Source organism: Manis pentadactyla, chromosome 9 (assembly GCF_030020395.1).
Source record: "Manis pentadactyla isolate mManPen7 chromosome 9, mManPen7.hap1, whole genome shotgun sequence".
In the NCBI taxonomy this organism is placed as follows: domain Eukaryota; kingdom Metazoa; phylum Chordata; class Mammalia; order Pholidota; family Manidae; genus Manis; species Manis pentadactyla.
The window spans coordinates 100,123,376-100,139,294 of record NC_080027.1 but is presented as its reverse complement, the minus strand read 5'-3'; the positions used below and the strand labels follow the sequence as shown (position 1 = coordinate 100,139,294).

Genomic DNA, 15,919 nt, shown 5'->3' with positions numbered 1-15,919 from the left:
TTAAATGAAGTAAATGCGCTTCCTGTAGTTATTAAGCCTGAACGTAATGGGGAGTGGTGTTTGTACACTGACACTGAGTCCTCTCTGCCTGTCAGCTTCATCCCCACCAGGTAAAGAAAGGCTCCACCTAAGCCAGAATATTTCCATCCGGATCCAGGTCCCCAGACTCCCCTTCACAGGGAATCCCCACAGTTACACTTCTCTAAGCACTTCCATTGTGTTGTCACTTGGAGAGATGCACTTCACAAGGAAGCCAGAAGGCATACTTGGTTTATAAGAAATTGGTACTGGGAGAGCTGGTTAATCCAAACAACCCCCTAAATCAATGATTCTCAAAGCGAAGCCCCCAGTCCACTATACTGAAGGGCTGAAAAATGCCCCAAGGGGGCACGTGTAGCTTCAGTTCCCAACGGGAAACACCAGGCAAAAGGTCACACTAAAATCTGGAATGCATAAACGGAAATGAGGCTGTTAACAGAACTGATGAGGCCTCCCATTCAGACTTTGATAAGAAGTCCGACTGCCACGTGACACTTGGCAATGTCCTAAAGTTTTGAAAGCTTATGTCCAAGGATAATTGGGATTCAGTCGTTTTCCCATGAGTCTGGATTATTCATTTTGGAAAGGCCCTGTGTATCTGTTGCTTTGACAGGCCACCACGTTTCACATTTAATGCCCTCTTGGGGTCCTGTACCAATCTTTGGATAGGATTTAACCTCCAAAGGGCACTCAGCAATTGCTAACTAGTGTCCTGGTGATTCCTTTCCAAGATAGCGCTCTTGACACATTGTAACCTTGGGGTATTTCATCCGGTGGATTGAACTGAGAACTGGGAGGCATCTGGGCAGAGGAACTCTGGGTTCTCCCTATAAACTAATCACAGAGGAAGTTCATGGAATATTATTGTTTTAAGCAGGTTAAAGCAGTAACCTGCTTTAAGCAATTAACTCCTGTCTGCCCCACATTGTTTTAGAGAAGACAGCTCGATGCTTTTGGTCTTATGGTCCAACTACACCACGACATCACTCTCCTCTTTATAAGTAAAGACTGGTAGGAAATTCAAAGTTGGATCATTTTAATTGCTGCTATGATTTTTATTTGCATCTAAAAAGAAAAATCATAGAAGAGGCAGCACAATAACCTGCAGGAGTGCTATAGCGTCTGAAGTCATTATCAACTCACTTCTTCTTGTTCGTTTTCTTCATTGCCTCTTCTTGAATAAACATTTTGTTCTTCCCTTATCTGTAATCCAAGCAAGCTAGGTATAAACAGGTGTATGTTTATTTGGGGTGGTAGGGGGGAACCAAACATAATAATTAGAGACTATGTCTCTAGTTAGTTAGAAAATTGCAGGCACTCCAGGTTTGGGGAGAAAATTTAGAAGATGACCCCCTTCTGAAATGGACACCAATAAGAGTTCATGTGAAACTGAATGATTCCAATCATTTCAAGGTGACCAACTTCGAGGGATATTCTGTAAAAGACTTGCTGTGTGGACCAAGCCATTTCCTCAGGTTTACTACTAAAACATCAGTCCACGGTGAAATGAAACATTAACTGTAAGTGTGAATACTAAGATATTCATGAAGAACACAAAAGATGGACAGAGAAAACACTGAGAATAAGAATTTGCTTTTCTACAAGGAACAGAGGCAATGCATCTGTCAGGCATTAATCGTGATGAGCACAAAACAATGTTGATCTATTGAGTATGAGGAGCAATACTAGTTCTCTTAGACGTATATTGATTTGAATTATTCCAACAGCTTTAGAAAGTCAATATTATTCTTTCTGCTTGAAAAGTGAGCAGACTGAGGCTCAGAGATGTTACATGCCCCTCCCAAAGAATGTGGCTGTGGCAGTATTCATGGTCAGGTCTGTCTGCCTCCAGCACCATAGTCCTTCTTCATGAGCTCCTTCTTAGCTGCCCAAGATTAATTCCACTAGAGTTTCATACTCTGTAGTGAGACAGTCCTACCAGATTGGACAAAATGCTTCACAAAGTTCTCCAACGCAGACCCAGAGGTCAGCAATTGTTTTGTTTTAAGTAACTTCTTTTTCCAAGGTCCTCAGTTTTGAAGAATGTGTGCTCTGGATGAAGAAATCATCATTCCCACTACTAGGAAAGAATGATCTTTCTCTCTATTAATTTATAAGCATTCTAGTTTTCAGACTGCTTTAGTTATGTTATATTTCATTGGTTATGTTAGTTTGAACCATCATTTTGAACCTTTGATTGGCACCTGACCACTTCTGGATTAAACTATTAAATTCAAGTTTCTGAAATGACAAACATGAGGAATAGCTCCATTGATTTTCCGTGGATTGTCCTATGGTTTTCTAACAAAGATGTCTCTCCAGGAGCAAAGCCTGATTGCGGGAAGCATCTCACTGCGCTTGCATGTGTTGCCTTCTCTGCCTTGTCTCCTGACAAATCTTTCCTCCTTCTTTAAAATTAACTTGTGTGCTCAATTCTTTTGAAATCACTCTGGAAGCCCCCAAGTAAAGTTTACCTCTCATTCTTTTAAACTTCCATGTGATGTTGCATACATCACCATTATATTCACTCAGCACTCTATGATAACTTTTTTGTACAATTCTCTTTTCTCATTTGGTTGAGTTACCCAACAGAAGTCAGAGCCACCTTCTTATGCCAGCACCTACTGTAGCATTTGTCATAGGAAGAAATCCTCAATAACTCTTGGTAGAAATACCATTTAAACCCCATGCAATCTTGTCTTTGAAAACTGTAACCTTCAGGAAGATGTGAGGTGAGTACTTATGAGGGCCTGTTTCCTTGAAGAGCTTAACTAATATCATGGTTGTTGAACTGAATTCATTCAGAGTTCACTGAACTTGATTTACAGTTTAATTTCTTATTGTACTTTCCTTTGGCTTGCAATTGACCTCTCCACATTTAACATAACCCTCTCTTCAAATCACAGCAAAGAAAATGGTGCTCCATAAAGTCACGGGACTTAGTACAAGTCACACAGTCACGTGGGAGATAGAAACTAGAACTCTGGCTCTCAGAGCCCCTTTGTTACTCTCCCTGGTAGACCAAGGCACCATGGAAAAACAATAACCATTTAAGCTTGTATATGGCTCTTCATCTATTCAAAAGAACACTTATTTTTCCTTATTAGTTTGCAGGGGACACTATACCATGGAGAAAGTTGCCAGCACTTGGTGACTTTCCAAACAAGGGTATTCATAAACTCAATCAATCTTAGAAATATCTGTCCCAAACTAAGAATTGTGTTTTTCTTTTCTCAATGATAAAGTGACAAAATGCAAGCATGCATTCATCCATACGTACTGGCTATCAGTAATAAATGAGACATTTCACTGACCATAGTCTGTGTTTTCCGGCTCCCAACAATTTGATGGCCAAAAATAGGGTGTCTGTGGATTGAAAAGGAGTAGAACCCAGGTTAAGCACACAAGGAAATGATAGAGTTCCTGGCTGATGAGCTGTGTTTATCTTCAGCAATTATCTAAAATAATTGGCCAATAATGTCTGTTCTGCAACCCACAGAAATACCCAGAGAGGCACTGAAAGGCTTTTGCTTCTGCATTTACTTTGCTGAGCCATTGTTCTGCCTCCAAATATGTGCAGTACCAGCAGGTATTTAAAATGTCACACATTTGCTGCAATTTGCTGTCACCTGACATAAAGGTAGAATGTCTGCATTATTCAAACAAAAAGTGTTAATCCACAAAAGCTGAAAGTAGAGTGGTGCATTCAGCAAGTGGCAGGATGAGATATGTCTAAATTAAGAGTGTTTCCTATGATTCATGCACTGCATCCTGGCCTCCAGCAGACCTACAGGTTCCACACCAACATCTTGGCCATCCTTTGCCTGGCTCCAGTAATCATATGAGGCAGCTCTCAATGGCATCCAACTAGATTAAAACAATTTTTCCCTCTCACTTTTAAAAATATTTCATCATAAAGATACTCATTGCTCTAAATTTTTAAACTGCACAAACCAGAAATCTTTTAAAATAAAATACTAATAATGTCATATTAATTGATTGATGTGTTAGCAAGAAACAGAAGTCTATTCTATGAAATTCTACAAACTGATGAAACTACATAGAAAATGTCTAGTCAGGAAAATCTTATTACTGTCATCAGCATTTATATTTTGTAATAGGGCTTTTCCAGCCCTGCTAGCAGGGCATGCTTGGCTCTGGACCATGAGGGCTCTGGGTGGAACAGTGGCTGTAGACATCAGCCTGTGGCCTTAATTCTGTTTACTAGTCAATTATATCAACTATCAATGTGTAACGAGCATATTTGGGGTGATCTCTGATCACATGTTTGATAATTCTACTGTCTGGAAGAGAGATTCTCAAGGAGAGGAAAGGATAATTGAGAATAACGGTTTGAATCTCCAGGGGAGTCAAACTGTTCAAGATTTCCAGGGGATCTGATTTACACTCTACTCCTTCTTGGGAACTGCTACAGTTTAATAAAGAAGGCTACTAGTGTTAGTTTTGTGCACAAGTGAACAAAATAACAGCAGGAATTTAGGGTGAAAGTTGAAATTCTGTACAAAGAGGGAAATGGAGGCCTTTATACAGCCCCTATTCCTCACCCTGATCCCACTTGACTACTTTGGAGATGGAGCTTTGAAGGTAAAGTTGGGTCAGGATTCCAGGGGGACCAAAAGAGGACAAAGTAGTTAAAATCATGCTTTCCTGTGGGATGTTAGTTTTGCCATACTTCTCATAGAGTACATTATTTCCTTAGGGTTTTTCTTTATTTTGGGAGGGGTGTATATGTGTGTGTGTGTGTGTGTGTGTGTGTGTGTGTGTGTGTGTGTGTGTGTGCAGGCATGCGTGCACATATCTATTTATCTAACTTTTAAACTATCCTAGTTACACTGGTCAGATATACATCTCTTATTAAATCACAAAGAAAGTTCTCAGCTTCATTATTATAGTTTTGCTTTATTCTTCTATCATTTACTTTAGAGATAATTTCCTGACTGTAAAAATAAAAGAAGAAAGCTATTTTATCCTGTGGTATTATGTGGAAATGCCATAAAATCCAACATTCTTCACTAACATTGCAATATTTTTTTTTAGGAAAAATATTTTGATTTGTAGGAAAAGACAAAAGAATAACTGACCCTTATAGTTTGTTGGGATTTTAAAAATCTACTTTTACAGTTCAACTACACTTTAGGACATTTTGGTGTATGAGTTTCTCTGCCTTTCCAAGTTGGTTCCCTTAGCTGTGATAAAACTGTCCCCAAACTGTCCAGCCATAGCTCATAACCTTTGGCACATTTGCTCATCTTATGGAAGTGATAGAAGGGAATGGAGAACCATGTCAGCTCTCAATACCAATTAGCTAAGAGGAAAATTAGACAATTGCAAGTTTACAGTAAACACAAAAATCACATAATTAAAAATGTACTGAAAAATTGAGACAAATTTACATACTGCAGCATGCCAGTGAAACTCAATTAAGAGTTCTGTTTGTCTCAAACTTGTGCCCTGAAGCTTCTTTAGATTCCTAGTGATGGTTGGAATCTCAATCATTCACTGGAGGAATTGTAAACATGATATTGCAAGCTTCCCATTTAATGATTTTTAAAATCTTCCCAAGGAGTTGAATTTCAGTCCATGCTTGGGACCAACACAAAAATGGAAGGGAGCCCCTTGAACAATAATATATTTTCTGTTATTATTGCTGTTCCAATATAGACTGATTAATACCTTGGTAGACATTGTAAGGGTTATTTAATTGTCCCTGACTTTTATAGGGTTTCTTCTGTTTTTCTTAAATCTTGGCTTTAAGATTCTATGATGATTAAATTTATAAATATGTCATATATAGATTCTATTTCAACAGTGGATAAGTCACTGAACATTTAAGATTACCATCAATTAATATAATTTAAAAGACTATCTCTTATCAATCATCCATCTGTTATGCATCTAATCTGTCATTTATCTATCTCTCTAATCTTGCTAGGCACATTGAACTTGATTAACTTTCTGCCTATGCTGGGTAGCAATGTAATTTGTTTACTGCTTGTACCTGTTGTCTCATTTTGTTCAAAAGCTCTTTAAAAATTCTCTCCTTTCCCCATAATGCAGGGTGTTCTATTCCTAGCTTCATTCACCTTTGACCCCAGGGCATGACTAGGACATTTAAACCTTGTCTACTTACTAATTTCAGTCTGGGAATGAGAGCAGGGTGTTAAAGGTTGCAAATTATGTTAATTCAATGCATCCACACTAATTTTGGGCTATATCTGGGCTAGTTTGTTTTAAGGAAAATTTTTGAATTAGGTAATTCTCAAGAGATAAATAGACTATATTCAATGCTTTCCTTGTAGATGTGATCTTTTATGCAGACACAATTTTACTTATAATGTTAATTTTGAAGATGGATAGAAGTTGACATTTTTATAACGTTTATAACAAAAACAAAAAAACCTTTCATTCAGAATTTGCGAGAACTTTATTAGAACTAAACTCTACATATAGTCTCTATATGAAAAGTTTTTACAAGAAAATAAGATTATATGGACAATATAATCCTGCAGTAGAAAAGTAACTCCTTTAAAAAAATCTAAAAACATTAGTAACATATAAACAAACAAATCACCAATAATCCCTATTTATTACAATGTTACCCTTAGGGACACAAATTATTCTAACTTAACAGTAAATTGTTTTAAGCTACCATTATTCCAAATTTAACTACATAAAGGATGAAGCTCCATTACTTTAAAGTAATTTAGTTAATTTACATTGCTTGAGTAGTATCACAATTCCAGGAGATTGCTTTATTTCCTAGCTATGCAATGTAAAATCCTGTGGTTTCTTGCTTTGCACGGAGTCCTAAGGAAGTGGCAGTAAGAATGTGTAAAGAGGACAGTGATCTTTGAGAACAGTATTTTAAACCATATTTCCTCTTTGTTCTCAGTTTTCCCAAGTGAGTTTTCAGGCAGCCAGATTACTCTTCAGTCATTTACGTAGATATAGAATGTCTAACAATATTCAGAACAAGTGAGAAGCGTGCCCCAGTGTCTGCAAATCAGGCAATGGGAAGAATACTTCAACACCAACTAGAGCTAGAGTTTGAACTATGGCATTATGTGTGCCTCAATTTTATAGGCCAGAATCCACTAGCCAGTTATTATTGAACCATGATGTCTAATGAAATATAGAGTGCACTTAAGGTAAATCATTGTGCCCTCAAGATCAATTGCAAACTCAAGGACTGAAATTAGAGTCCATGATCTTTTCTTGAATGAATAACAGCATCTGTTTCATTTGAAAGTGACCTAGAAGGACTCTTGTCAGTTTACAAGTTATCTAAAGAGTACTCGTGTCACAGATGGGTATACAGAGCAAAGCACTGTGCACGACAGCTTTCACAGGCTTGTGGAAGGGTCTCAGATACCAACATGTAGAGGGATTACATAATCAGCTAAATTCTACCCTCAAGTGTCACGCATTCCCATCAGAGTTTTCATGGACTGGGGGTGGTTCTGGATCACAGGCAGCGTCCAGAGTATAATGCATTTAGTTAAATAGCTCAGCTTCTTTCCTAGCAGCTAATGTAACTTACAGATGAACTCTTCCATCTTTCTGGATTCCAATAAGTCACTCTCAAAAAATTTTCAAGCTTTTAATATAAAATATAAACTTCAATCATCATGCAATTTAGATTTCACAAGTCATCTTAACTAAGCACACTCCATTTTTATCTATTCATCTATTTATGTATTAATTTAACATTGATTAGTTTCTAGCTGCCCTAAGTCAAAGTAAAATTTGAAAAATTTCTGTAAAAACAATTAACAAACAAAATGAAGCCTTCTATTTTACTATTAAAGAACATTTTCACTAAACTTACTTGAAACCGGTAAAAGGTGCCATCATCCTTCAGTGTGAGGACATGATCTGAGATTGGAAAGAAGTAGCCATGGGCAGCCATCAATGTTCCCAAGTGGAGCGCCTCCACTGTTGCATGAAAACAAACAAGGAAAAATACACGTAAAAGCTTAAGAGAATTTACAGGAGTGTAGGATTTTATCCTTTTCCCTCTGGAGCACATTCTTGCATGAGAATTCTCAGCTTTCTAAAAATTCTGGTTTGGTACTTTCTCCTTCCACTTTTTCACACAAGACACTAAGATGGTTCTGGTTCCTGGAAGTGACTGTTCAGTGACAATCCTCACCCATAGGATGACCAGCCCACGAGAACATACAGTTATCCAATGCTGAAACAGGAAGGTTCTCCTGAGGTCACAGAATCTGGCTCCTTCTTTTACAGAGGCAACATAATTTGCTATGTATGTTAATGTTCTTCCACAGTTCTATTTGGCATTTATAAAGCACTTTAAAGTCATTACATTGTTTCCACTTGCATCATTCCCTGGCCTTTATCACAGATATTTGACACTATCAGCAAGTTTTCTAATAACAGGAAATCATTATGATAGAATGTTAACTGAGCACATTAAGGCATCTGGAACCATTTGTGCTCCACCAAGTGAGCCTACAGTCCTGTGATCCTCTGACAGCTCTAGATTTTACTACTTTATATACAATGTTCTAGATATGGACTCTGTAGAGGTTTATTTGACAATGAAAACATATTTTCCTGTTATGCTGGGAGAAAGTTGAAACATAATGCTGAAATACTTGTTACTCCTTCTATAGCAGCCAATAATTTCTTCCACCAAAAGGGTTATTAACAAGATTTGGTTAATGGTTATTTCTGTATTTCTGCAGCAACAAGGTAAATTTGTTAATCTGAAGTCTAGAAAATATGGAACCATGCAAAACAGTTATTTTAGCCTAACATAAGCATATATGTATACAGAAAACGACAAAAAGTTAGATTTGTTGATCTGTTTGTGTGTCTTTATATTCTATTTATTTATAGACTTATTTGTTTCTTAGACAAGTAAATGGTTCTTTATCTCTAGGATTCTTATGGCAATTTCAGGACTATGAGGATCTATCTCTATCTTCTGCTGTCAGTCATGGGAACTTTGACCCTACAGCCAGTAACTTAGTGACTATGTCACTAAACTGCTGGCTATGATTCAGGTAAGCATGAGAGCCTTCCGCCTGACCTCCACCTCATGCCTATATTAGCTAATAATTAAATTGTTAAATTTGATCTGTGATGGGGAGCTATTGTGCCCCTTTTAATTGTCATTTAGCATCTTGCAAACATTTTAATTGGTAACGTCATCCAGTTTCGGCCTCTTACTGCATTGTTCTTATCAATAATAAAGAAAACTGCCAGTCATCCTTTGTCATTTCCCTGGAAGGCTATTATTAAGTGTCCCAGTCTTCTCCACACTGCCAATTAAGTCCCTCCCTGCAAAGAATGTTCCTTTTCTAAAAAGGAGCAAATTTTTCACCAATTATATATATTTTTCATCATTTCTGCATTCTTTTAGTTCAAGGTCAAGACCCTCTCAAAGCCTGTGCTGCTTACAGCTAAATACCCACATATTCTGTGATTCCTGTTTAAATTCGGGAGCTAGTGTAATGTTGCGGGAAGAACCTCTGGAGACACCCACTAGCTTTTTGCCACTTAAATTCTGTGCCTCGTCCATCTATTAATAAGGTAATAAATCCACCATGTGGGGTTTGCATTAGGATCAAATAGGTGTATATAGACAGAAGAAGTTGAAATAGCACCCCATGCATAGTAGAGACTCCACAAGATGGAAGCTATTGTGCATGATTATTTGCACATTGAACAGTTGTTATTCTTCTCAAAGCACTTTCAGGAAATCCACTGATATAAATTTGCTTTCAACTAGGCTTAGTGAGAGAAGCTGGCAGACCCAAATAGCATCAACCATTTATATCTTTTTCTTTGGTGTGGATTATTTATAAAACTAAAATGGTAAGAGAATCTGTGAGGATTGCTGGCCCAGAACAATAAGCAGGTGCTTACAGCCTTGGTCATATTTTGAGACGCTGCACGCTCCCATCAGGTAGCCCTGGGCAGAGCAATGTATTACATCCGTTCCAGGATTTCCAGCTTGGGTGGCCCACCTATCTTATAATAGCCATCTTTATTTATTATTCTCCCAGTCTGTGACCTAGGAAAATATTACTGGCACAGCTTTCTAGGAAGACAAATTAAGTTGTGGCACATGAGGAAGTTTGCAGGGTATAGATACAAGAAATGAAAACTTTTTTTTATCTATCAGAAAGATAAATAGTAAAGAGCTTTTGAACTCCAAGCATAGAAAAGAAGTGTGACTAAAATATAACAAAGAAACAACAAAAAAACAGTTGGGTTCTAAAGTGTTGATGGGGATTAGAGGAACATGGTAAAAGTAAATAGAGAAGCTGCAAAAAAGAAAATCAGAAGCAAATGCATGTAAGCATAGTCTGACCTTCCTGCATCCATTAGGTATAACTATATGCATAGGTCACACATGTGTAGAGGGCAAGGTGCATGCCTGCAGGGTTTCTGTCATGAAGCACTACCTTAATCAGGCCTGTATAAATGCCTGCTGGTGAGAATAAGAGTGAATTTGCTAGTAATCTCTTATCTCCTTTTTTGAGATACTACACTCTATTTTTTGTTTGATTTTTATGCTATATATTCTCATTTACTTACCCTCCAAGAGATGTTCATGCTCCATATCATGACTAAGGAAAATTCATTTTGATAAATTTTCAAACTGCCTTGAATTCAGTAGAGTTATATTTGTGGGGGTAGCAATAAGATCAAAGCTTAGTTTCTACCTGGCTCACACACATTGTCAGATATAGAGATAAAATCAAACCATTTAACTTAGTATTTAAGAGGAACAGACTTCTAATAATGCTTACAAAATGATTTTGAGGTTGTTGTTCAAACAGTATCCTAAAGAGATTGAGATTAGAGAAGATATGTGCCCATCATAGGACCTCCAGAGAGCTGGCTTCAGGACAGAATAAATAGTTAGATGGAAATTCTGGGAGTTGGGGGAATTTCCTGCTTTATTTAAGACTGGAGCTTGGCATTTAGCATATCAATAGTAAAAGCAGCTATGGAATCAATATTGAATCAATGAGTGAATAAGTAAATTTATGAATAAATGATACATCAAGAAATGAAAGACAGTACTGCAGGAAAAAATACTAAACTGCTAGTTATTCATGTGAATATGAACAGCTTCTTCAGCTCTTTCACGATAATGTAAATGTTCATAATCTCTTTTCGAAATACTTTTGTAAGCGTTAGAGGTGGGGCTGTGGTAGATATTTATTGTGGGAAAAGACAATAGTGATATGAATGCCATAGATGCTGCTGGATCTTACAGTGAGCCTGGGGTAGTGTTCTCAAGATTGAATTGATTGGTCATGATAAATATGGAGCTACCCTTCCCCAGGGTCCTGCTGCTCCTGAATCTCAGCATGGCCTTAACCTAATAAGATTCTGGAGGACCACCGACAGTTGTGGGACAAAGTGTTGAAAGAGTTTAATGAGCAATCCATCAAGATTGCCCTTCCAATAATGGTGTACCACATGGCTTCACAATTTTATGCTTCTCGGAAAGGTAATCACTAATTAATCTTCTTGTACATGTGTTACTCACATCACCCACACAGCCAAAAAAGCTCCATAACAAATCTACCATAAAATCCCAGTTTATTTTTCTTTTGGATATTCAAGCCATGAATAAAATGAGAAATAGAAATCCATCTCGGAACCACTGTTGCCATATGAACAGCCTAGTGTAGCTTTGTTAAGCCTGATGTATTCATCCCACTACCTCATCCCAAACCCTGAAGCAATAGAATTATCAAAATCCTTTAAAAGCAGAGGGACTTCTATATAGCATAATATATTTTTGGACCTCTGCTACTTCAGAAAGTTAATAGGATGAAAAGTATATTATAAATGAGGCTCATGTTGTTCAGTGCTATATTTCTGTATATGGAAATATATACTTCTATATTCAGTTCTTTATTTACAACATATATTCAAAAGTCAGCAATAATTTCCTCATCCAGAACTCTGACTCCTGACAGCCTCAGCCCCTCCCAAATACAATTCATAATTTTGAAGTGATGGAAAAATACCTCTGAGCCAAGAAAGTAATAATCAAAAACTCTTACTGAATTCTTTTTATTCCCACCATGCATTATTTACTGTTATTTTATACATACGAATTAGCAAATGTGATTGTTTCCACATCAAAATACCAAACTTTGATGGAGTAAATGTGATTAGTGTATGTCAAAAAATATTTAGAAGGAAATTCACTCAAAATAGAAGAGAAGTGACAGCTAATGATATGGTATCAAGGAAAGAGAAAAGCTAATAAGTTGACAGAGGTAAGTTGCTAAATAGTAAAATAACAGGCATTCATCATGATGATTCTGAGTCATAAAGGAAAGATTTTGTCAAACTTATTATTTTCTGTTTAAGAAATCAGGGAAGTGGTCATTTTAGAAATACTTTGAAATACACTTAAAAAAATTGGCATTTGGAAAGGTAAAATTATTCATGTAGAAAAATCACATATGTAGAACATTTTATTCTCCAGCAGGGCCAAATAAAAGAACTATTACTATATTTAGGAATTTCTGAGGTAAGTCTGTTTTCTCAATAGTAGGGGTTAGTGAAAGAAGTAAGTATCTGGGCTTTCATCTTTTTTGTTTTTTTAACATCATTTCCACATAGAAAAATCAAGCACTGCTTGCTATTTAACAATCATCAGCCAGGATATAGAGTGACATAGTGATGTACAATAGGTAAGACAAGGCAGATTCTGTGTGGGAGAACTAAACACAGAAGCAATTTAGATCAACTCTGAGGAATGCACTAGGGAATTAATAAAAGTAAACAGTATTTCCAAACAAAGGAGTAGAGTGCAAAGGGGAAGCAGCCAGGTTGTGCAAGCCCGCTGTCCAGGTTCAAATCCTGACTCCCTTGTAAGTGAGCTGTGTGACTTGGGCAGGAGACTTGCTTTCTCTGGGCCTCAGTGTACGAATCTGTAAAGTGAGGATAATAAAATACTCATGTTCACGGTATGTTGGAAAGATCAATAGAGATAGCATGTGCTAAGCACTCATAATAAGGCCTGCCACATAAAAGGGCTCCCCAAAGGTGAGTTCTTATCAGTCAGTGGATGATATTGAAATGCCACATTAATTAGCACTTAGTCTAGTACAGAAGGCAATGAGGAAACTTGGAGCCGGTGTTAATCTGGGCTTCCAGGTCATGTTCAACACTTTGAATTCAATAGTATTTAAAGTCCCCCAGGTGGTCACACTGTGGTATTTTGTGTGCAGAGGACAAGTCCTCTCTGGAATATACTTCTGTTTTTTCTTAGGCAGCAAAGAACACTACCCAAATTGCAAAGATTTGGTATTCTAGTTATAAGGGAAGATTTCCAAAGGTAACATATTCTGCTCACTGGTTCTACAATCCAAAACCTGAACACCATTGGGATCAACAAAAACCATCCTGGTTCAGGAGAGGAATGGGCAATGGTAAGAAATAACCGTGACTGAAAGCATAGTGTCAGCAGTTACAGTGCACATGAATTTGTAGGGAAACTACTATTTACTCAGGACTCAAAAAATCAACCCATTAAAAAAACAACTGATATGAGAGCAACAAGATCATAAATCAATGGCCCTTAGCACACACATAAGGTAGAACATTCTGGCTACCTAATATCAGCAGGTCTGACAGCTGAAGAAATTACTTAACTATAAAAAACAAGACTGAAATTAAGAAGAAGGAGACTGTCATACTGGTGTGGACAACTGGTTTAAGATCTATGCTATACAGTAACTATATGACATCAAGATGTTCGTTTCACAGATTTACAGTATACCCTCTGTATAATGTGTAGTTTCATCATTGTGCAAAATAAGCTACACTTTAACAAGGTTCTATTATATTTACATGTGTGATAGGTGCACAGAATAGTATTTAGATGAGAGTAAAATCACATTGAGTTCATCCAAGAACAGTATAAAGAAACTATAACAATCACAAAAGCCAAGGCAATAATAAATTAGAGTGGAAAGCAGCATTCCCTCTAAAATCCAGCATATATTTGGCTAAATTTCCACTGGCTGAATGGTTAGAAGGAAAGTGGGGTATCTAGTTAACTCTAGTAGAAGGGGGTGTCCATTGCACATGTTGTTTCAGGTCAGACAGAGTACACACTACTGAACAAGCACACGTATTCATGGAAGAACATGCTCACCTGCAAATAATGGGGTTTGAATTCTAATTCTAGTTTAATTCTGTAAATGCATACATTGAATAAGTCATCTTGTTTCTCTGGACCTTAGAATAGGCATCTGTAAATTCAAGGGGCATCACCATATTCTTTCCAATTGTAATTCTGTGGCATGATGTGCTATCAACACTCCAGCTGGAAGGCATGGCCCTGATGCTGCCACCCTTATTTTGCCCCTTTGTGTCAAAGGGAAATTGATTTTTTTCTTTCTCACATACTCTTGTTGTGTCCATGACCCCACACTCCAACAATAAAGAAAAATGGACATTATGAAATACAGTAGTTGGTTTGAATTTCAGTTGCTTAAAACTTAATCCTCATGTTGATCTAAGGTTGCTATGGCAATGAATTTTGTATGTACAGAGCAAATGTAACACTTACTTCAAATAAATAGGAACTGAATTGATGTGTGTATTCTATTTATATATTTTCAAATCAGTTGTAAAATGGACACTTGATATGGGAATAGCTGGTAATTCACCCTGTGTGACAAAATGCCCTGCAAGCATTTGGTTTGAGAAATAAATGTCACTCTTAAAGAATAAGCAACATAGTCTTCTGATAATACCAGTAATGTTATCTCCTTTTATAATCACTATTCCTTAGAGTATTTAAACCATGATAAAGTGTAACACTAATTTCAAACCCACAGCCTTGATCATGGAAGCAGTCACAATTGTAATGAAATTTCTAAATAGAGCAAGGTGTAATTTCCTTTTATCCATATTTTGCAGAAATCACTGTTTCAACTGGGGAAGGAGGATGGGACATCAGAATCATCTTTACAGCATGGTGCCCCTTAAAAAAAAATCCAAGTTTGCATAAGCATGTACTTAATAGTTTTCTTTTCTTCTCTGATGTCTATATATTAACTCATGTGTGTGTAGGAAATCATCTAACCTGGAAATAACTGACTTCTAGGAATTCCTGGACTCTAATACACAAAAAATGGCATGGATCAAATCAATGGGGATGTTGGGAACAAAGTTTGAAAACTAGAGGGGGTAAATTTATTAAATGAGGCATATTAAAATGATTTTTCTCTTTGCTGTGTTAAAGTCAGCATAACATTCCATCAAGTTTGATTTTAATTTGAAATACCACAAAAATTATGACTATTAAATTACAGTAAGAAAAAGGGAGGTTCAGAAACCATAATGAAGAAATATAGATGAGCCAACAAAAGGATTAATCTCTCTCTCAAAAATTTCTCTATTTTTGCAGAATAAGCCAGAATTTAAACACCAGATGTTTTAAAAAGATTGAAATCAATTAGATTCTAAAAATACAGGGTTTCACAAGATTCTTCTAATAAAATGTGTAGAGTTGACAGCTCTATTGCCAGAATTCAAGTCAAGAATTTCTAGATAGTTTATAGGATATGAATAAGAATTGACCCTTAATGGGTTTATGATCTTTGTAGACAACACATCTATACTGCACCTGTTGGAGAGAGCACAGCAGTTTTGGGGCAGTAGCTATGAGCACAGACTTTGAGCTAGATTGCCTGGACCTGCTGTATATTAGAAATCCTCTAGTTTTGGATATTTGAATCACAAAAGTTTTTACTATATAAATACCAATGTGATAAACATTCTTTTAACAGTCAGTGCACACTATCTCCAGCCTGACTTCTCCCATGAATTACTATATTCTATT

At 36.8% G+C, this 15,919-nt stretch overlaps 1 protein-coding gene across 11 annotated transcripts in view; it reads right to left on the bottom strand.

Annotated features, from left to right (window-relative positions):
* RGS7 (regulator of G protein signaling 7) overlaps positions 1–15,919 on the bottom strand; it is a 412,379-nt gene that overhangs the window by 85,239 nt on the left and 311,221 nt on the right. For 9 of the 11 annotated variants that reach the window (XM_057507871.1, XM_057507875.1, XM_057507874.1 and 6 more), the window contains 2 exons: positions 7,889–7,995; positions 3,354–3,405 (listed from right to left, as the gene is read on the bottom strand). The exons of the other annotated variants lie outside the window; for them this stretch is intronic. In XM_057507871.1, coding sequence (XP_057363854.1) covers positions 3,354–3,405; positions 7,889–7,995 — 159 coding nt within the window. The remainder of the gene's footprint in view (positions 1–3,353; positions 3,406–7,888; positions 7,996–15,919) is intronic. 11 annotated transcript variants of the gene reach the window in all.